The sequence below is a fragment of the Empidonax traillii genome, unplaced genomic scaffold (genome assembly GCF_003031625.1).
Source record: "Empidonax traillii isolate 1590-97213 ecotype Southwest subspecies unplaced genomic scaffold, ASM303162v1 scaffold50:size1795014, whole genome shotgun sequence".
NCBI classification, from domain to species: domain Eukaryota; kingdom Metazoa; phylum Chordata; class Aves; order Passeriformes; family Tyrannidae; genus Empidonax; species Empidonax traillii.
Genome location: NW_020955243.1, coordinates 993,351 through 999,431, shown reverse-complemented (window position 1 = coordinate 999,431; position 6,081 = coordinate 993,351). Strand labels below are relative to the sequence as shown.

At 40.7% G+C, this 6,081-nt stretch overlaps 1 protein-coding gene across 7 annotated transcripts in view; it reads right to left on the bottom strand.

Annotated features, from left to right (window-relative positions):
• Positions 1-186: 186 nt before the first annotated feature.
• The window catches only part of FYB2 (FYN binding protein 2), a 33,579-nt gene continuing 27,684 nt past the window's right edge, over positions 187-6,081 (bottom strand). For 3 of the 7 annotated variants that reach the window (XM_027879063.1, XM_027879065.1, XM_027879068.1), the window contains exons 14-17: positions 3,492-3,576; positions 3,046-3,202; positions 2,847-2,880; positions 2,239-2,381 (exon numbers count right to left, since the gene is read on the bottom strand). In XM_027879063.1, the coding sequence (XP_027734864.1) occupies positions 2,273-2,381; positions 2,847-2,880; positions 3,046-3,202; positions 3,492-3,576 (385 nt within the window). In that variant the 3' untranslated portion in view covers positions 2,239-2,272. Of the gene's footprint in view, positions 417-2,238; positions 2,382-2,846; positions 2,881-3,045; positions 3,203-3,491; positions 3,577-5,392; positions 5,417-5,980; positions 6,065-6,081 lie in introns of those variants that run through there. The other 4 variants (XM_027879064.1, XM_027879066.1, XR_003570679.1 and 1 more) reach the window with 4 other exon arrangements.

The following is a 6,081-nucleotide window of genomic DNA, read 5'->3' as shown; positions in this document are numbered from 1 at the left end:
CTCAGATCTCAACTCCTTACACCAAAGCACGGAGAGTATAATTTTAAAGATAGATAATGTGCGAAAATAACCTTTCACTACAGGAAAAATGTTTTTGGTTTTTTTTTTTTTTGGGGGGGGGTAAATTAGGGCTTATTTCCTGTATGCCTGTGATGCAGCTGGATGTAAATCCAGTGAAAGCACACAGCTGCAGTGAGTGCCCCAGTTTTTTCCTTATCCATGCTCCTTTTTACACAATTTCTGTGATACAGAATTGCCCTCTAAAAAAATTTCAATTCTCCTTCAGACACTACTCATCAAATCAACAACTGTTATCATGATGATTTCCTTTTCGAGGAGAAACACAGAGGAACGGGGTTTAAAACTTGCATCAGAATTATTTTGAGGTTTGATGTGGTTAGGATGTACCAGCAAGGCTTGTAAAGGAAAAAAAAAAAAAAAGAAAAGGACACATTTAATTTCCTGACCAATATCTTAACCTAAATTTAGCCAACCTGTGGTTTAATTGAGGATATCTAAGTTGCTCTAGCTAAGGAATTTTTGTATTGTTTGGAGTCATCCCATAGAAAGCTCGCTCTTTTCTTCTGTACATGCATTGGAATTTATACATGGGGAAATATATGTCTAAGTGTATTGCAAGGCACCCTTGCATTAAATCAGCTGCCAATGCTGGTGCAGAAGTTTGTTTCACGGGGATTTGGGGCACAACCCCACAAGGACTGTGCGTCATTGCACCGGGATCAGGGCCCAATCACGTCTATCGCAGGATACATGGGGAGACTTTTTTTAAAGGCCTTAATTTAAAATAAGAAAAACTTGTTAAATAACTTCCTTATGAAGCCAAAAAGAGCTTACACGTGTGGCTAATACAAGATTTGCTCGTAGTGCTCACAGAGCCAGTGATTAATGGACTTCATGAGCTGTGAGTTAGCACTGGCTGGGGAGGAGGATGAGGAAGGGGATGTTTTCTTCATGGTATTAATCCTCAACATTGCCCTGGAAAAAAAGCCCCCAAGCTAAACCATCTCCACAACTTCCATCAGGCCGATTCCCCTCAAAGGCTGTAGGTGAAGGACACAGAGCACGTCCCAGCCTGTGCCAAAGCCAAACACGCACTTCAGCTCCCCAAACCCTCCATCACCACTAGAGAAGTCTAAATATTTGGGCTGGCAAGCCTGCAAAGCTGCGCATGCTTACAGGGGATTGTTTTATTTATTTTTTTTATTTCGAGGATGGATGCAGGCCAACGCACTTAATAATAACCACATGGTAAAATAAATAAGAATGCCTGTATAGACTTAAAAGTAAATGTTAAATATTTGCTCTGTTTTCTTACTGATGTCTCCTATGCCAGCTTTGAAATGGCCCTGTGGCAAACAGCGCTTTTATTCTGCTGTGTTTTCTTAAGCCTGGAACTTTTAATAATTTCTAATTAAAACTTCTACATTTTTAGGATATTTATGAGCAAGCTGATATGGGCTCTTAAAATGAGCCAAGGAGGGGCAAAAGTTGTACATTACAACCAGATTTAAAAGTAAAAATGCTATCCCCATTTTTTTTTACTTTTCACAGAAAATTTCACAGAATATTCTGGAAAATGTGTCCACTAGATACATGGAGGAGAAGCCACTAGAAATTTATATTTCTCTTCCTACATTTAGAAACATTTTTCTTAAAACAAGTAAACATCCTCCAGGCCCACATTGCAGAACGGCCCAAACACAGGGGCAACTGTTGGGTAACTGCCCGTGAATCAGTGGGAGCCAGGAATCAGCCTTTACATATCTGGGATGCCTAAGTTAGCTTACAAAAATAAAGTAAATTTTGACTGAATGCTTTATTTACTCTTTTTTCATGTTTTTTGGAAAGAAATGAGTCAATTTTTCCACTATTTGATATATTTAACACAGCAGGAGTGGTGATACATCCTTCTCCCAATAGTTTTAAGACCAAAACCAGTTCAAAATGATATGGTTTGCTTTTTAAAATCTTTTGGGGAGTTATGTAATTCTACCACCTAAAACAGACAGTAACAAATTGGAGCAACTAATGTGCGCAGTTTTTCTTCATGCAAATGCAGAAGTGAAATGGCTATTTCAGAACTGACTAACAAGCTACTCCAAAAAGTGAGAAATACTGAAAATAACTATTAATCAATGCAGATATGCTCTAAATGTCAGGGTAAAAAAAAAAAAAAAAAAAAAGAAACATCTCTTGCACATTTAATGGTACAAAAAAAAAAAATAATTCAGCTTTATTTACATGGGCATCATCACTCCACAGCTGACCAACGTGCACTCTCATGGATGCAGGAAGCACAAAGGAGACTTTCAGGGATGGTCCAGGGGAGAGCAGCTCTCAGCGAAGTTAGCACTGTCTGCCTCAAAAAAAAAAAAAAAAAAAAAAAAAAAAAAAAAAAAAAAAAAAAAAAAGAACATTTTCCTGCAAGGGGCACCTGGTTCATTTGTATCAGTTATGCATGAGCATGCAAGGAAACACTGCAGCAGGGAATTTGAGGGTGTGTTTTGGCAAGGCAATGCACACTGAGTGGCCCATGTTTGCAGCAGATGTGAATTAATATGGCATATCTGAAGGCAAGTCAGGAATCTCCAATTTATGGAAATCATGACTGGACGGGCCTTTTTTTAGCTGCAGTTGGACTGGAAATTTGTATAACAGCAGACTAAAACTGGAAATACTTATTTGATATTTAATATTTAGTACTGGCTGTTTACATTTAATTCCCCTGCCTTCAGAAGTTTTAAGTACATTTCTCCAGATCTTAGATATCTCTACACAGGAAAGAGAAGAAAATATGCATCACAATAAATAAAATCTGAGTTTACCCGAAGTTCAAGTGCTCCACTAGAACGTAGCCATCTGAGAGAAGGGGAAAAAAAGGAAGTAAATTAGTAAACTCCTGAGCCAATGAAGTCTCAGTGGCTAAGCACAAAGAACATACTGTGGCTTGGGAGGCTGATTTGCCCCTCCAAACTGGTTTGCAGTGTCCCCCCTTCCTGTGCCAGAGACTTTCTGCAGACTTACATCTGCCCTCTGAATTTCGGCAGATCACTGCGTGGCCCTCCGTGACATCAATAACATCCAGCTGTTCTCCAGCTGTGACAGGGAGATCCACTCTCCTCTCACTGGGGACAGAGCACTCAGCAGTGGCTGTGTTGATGACATTGATCTCCTTATCATACTGCAGGAAAGAAATAAAATGAGTTATTCCACACTTATGTGCAATGTCTTTAAAGGCAGTGGGAAGGGATGAAGAGATTTCAGAATGGGTCCTGAGGCTTTGTTTAGGAGGGAGAGAAACCCCAGTAACATCCCTGATGAAGATCCCAGATTAGGGGAGAAGACACAGGTCAGTGACACATCTCTGGCAGAATAGCTGAGGACCAGCAACATTCCCCATGCATTTATTAAACAAGCCACATAGCTGTTTTCCTCCTCTGACCCAACCAGTTCTCTAGAAAGAAACGTACCATAAATGTTTCTCTAAAGAACTTCTCTTCTTTTTCCCTCTTCCTGCTTTTTTCTTCACTGCTCTTCTTGAATTTGAAGATATTTCTGCATCAAGAAACAGACACGCACACACTTGTGAGCTCCATTTAAATAATCCCTGGCACATTTCAAATTGCAGCTCAAAGCCAACTCCAGCCTTGTCTGCAATGAACCCGTGGAATAGGAGAGCACACCATTCACATCCCTATTTTTCATAAAAGAATGAATATACAACTCAAATATGTTAGTGAGCATAACCTGGGCCATTTTGGATCTCCATTTGCAATAATTTTTTTTTCTGTAAGCAGCGTGGGAACAAACAAACTCTCTAAAGAGTGTTTCAAATCAGTTGTGTTTTTATAGAACTCAACAATTCACTTTTCCCCCAGCAGTTTGTCTCCTTCTGGTTTTATTTATATTCAAACATAAAGGGAAAGGGTCCCCAGATAACTCTCATCCTGAGTCATTTATGGAAGTGGGGCTTGACATAGCTCTCCAGATTTCTGTTGGGTTTTTTAGCACATGGAGGAGAAAGTCACCCAAGCTGACATTTATATGGCACTGTGAAGTGGAAAACAATTTCTTATGCCCCACTTAAAGGGAGCAATGGCCATTCCTTCTGGGGCATTCCCTGAGTATGGAGATGGCTTTTTCTGGTACATGAAATTCTACCTATAGCATTAATTTTATAACTTAAGACAGGAAAAAAACACCAAACAAAAAACCCCACCCATTTGTAATAAATTATTCACCTTTGGCTCACTTTGATGCACTTAAAATTAAGACAAGGGGAAACAAGAGCTGAAATTAGGACCTTCTAGGCTATGAAGAGATTTCTCCTTGGCAGACTTAGCCTGAAGGACCTGTGATGTCTAAGGAAGGGATGAAATTGCATCGACTTCCTGATGGTCTGTAAAGTTATACATATGACTTTGCACAACACAACCAGCAGTGTCTGAGCAACTTCATCCAGGAACTCTGTGGTAAGAACCTGAAAAATGGATCTTTGATTTGCGTTTCTTTGAAGTCCCACGTATTGGATCATAAAAAAGCTCACTGTGATTCGCATTTTTCTAATCTCAAAGGCAAAGGAAATCTCCTACTTTCATGTGAATTTTTGCAGCACCAGTAACAAAATGAACAAACAAACAAAAAATCTTTGCTTTTAGGCACATGCAATCAGCCCAGTCAGAAACAGAAGACCCAAGAAATCAATACTTTAAAATAAGGGCAAGGGGAAACTACAGGCAATTACTACATTGTGTACAGGGCTTCTAAACACAGGGCTCTTGCCAAAATCATAGAATGGTTTGAGTTGCTGCCTTAAAGGTCATCTTGTTCCAAACCCCCTGCCATGGGCAGGGACAACTTCCACTAGATCAGGTTGCTTAGAGCTCCCTCCAACACAACTTTCACAATTCTAGGGATGGGTCATTAGCAACTTCTTGGGGTGACCTGTGTCACTGCCTCACCACCCTCACAGGGAATAATTTCTTCTTAATATCTAATATTAACCTTCTAACATAGCAAAAGGAGCCAAATAGACAGCAAGTAACAACTTTTTGCCTCAGCTAAGTGGGAAGCCATGACAGAACTTCAGGATAAGACCTTGGGATACCCTCTATTTGCATACAGTTCAGATCCAAGAGTTTGTTTTACCCTCGAGACATTTTCTGCAAAGTTTCCTAAAAGCTGGGTTCAAATCAGCCAACACAAAATGTCTGTGCAATCAGGGACTTCTCACTCCTGAAGTCACTCAGGAGACACATGTACAGAGTTAGACAACATGGGAATACAGAATGAAAATCAAGACCTTTCCACATCAACGATGCTTTTCCTGTTGTCTTTATACTCTTGCACCACCCGAAGTTTTGGCATCCGCATTTTGTACTTGTCATCCTTCTTTCTGAGAGGAAGAGACACACAAAAATTCAATTTTTTTCCAGCAGACTGTGTTCCCTTCTCTAACCCATATACCTATAGAGCAGTGATTTTTCCCTCCCTCCCCCCACACCCACCACTGAAATGCAAACAGTTGCTGTGATTTATACCAGCACGCGCAGACACCACAATCATCTGGCAGCAAGACACCAAGACATGCTGTTCCTATTAAAAGTAATTTTTCTGACAAGGAGCCTGCCAGGACGGGGCTGATAATCAGGTCTGGGAGCTGGAGTTTTCCTTCCTTAGGAAAACTATCTAAATTTTCACCTGTTTCAGGGAGCAGCTCTTTCCTTTCCACATCTCTGGCACTAGCTAGGTAACACTGAAGAAACATTTTTCAGGATGCTACTTGCCAAATTAAACACACATGGAGAGGGCACCTGGACTGTCTCCAGAGGACTGAGTCCCAACCAGCTCATGACCCTCACTGGTTTGCAGTACCACAGGCTCCTTGGGGCATGGGTTTGTGCCCAGAGGAATGTCTCCTTGGCCTGAGGTGAGAGCCAGGAGAGGGCACCCTCCTTACCTGTGCTCTCTCTGCCCCACATCGATATTATCATACACCTGGTCCTCCTGGGATACAGATGCTGTCAATCAAAAGGAAAGAAAGCTATTAGAAGATGTCAT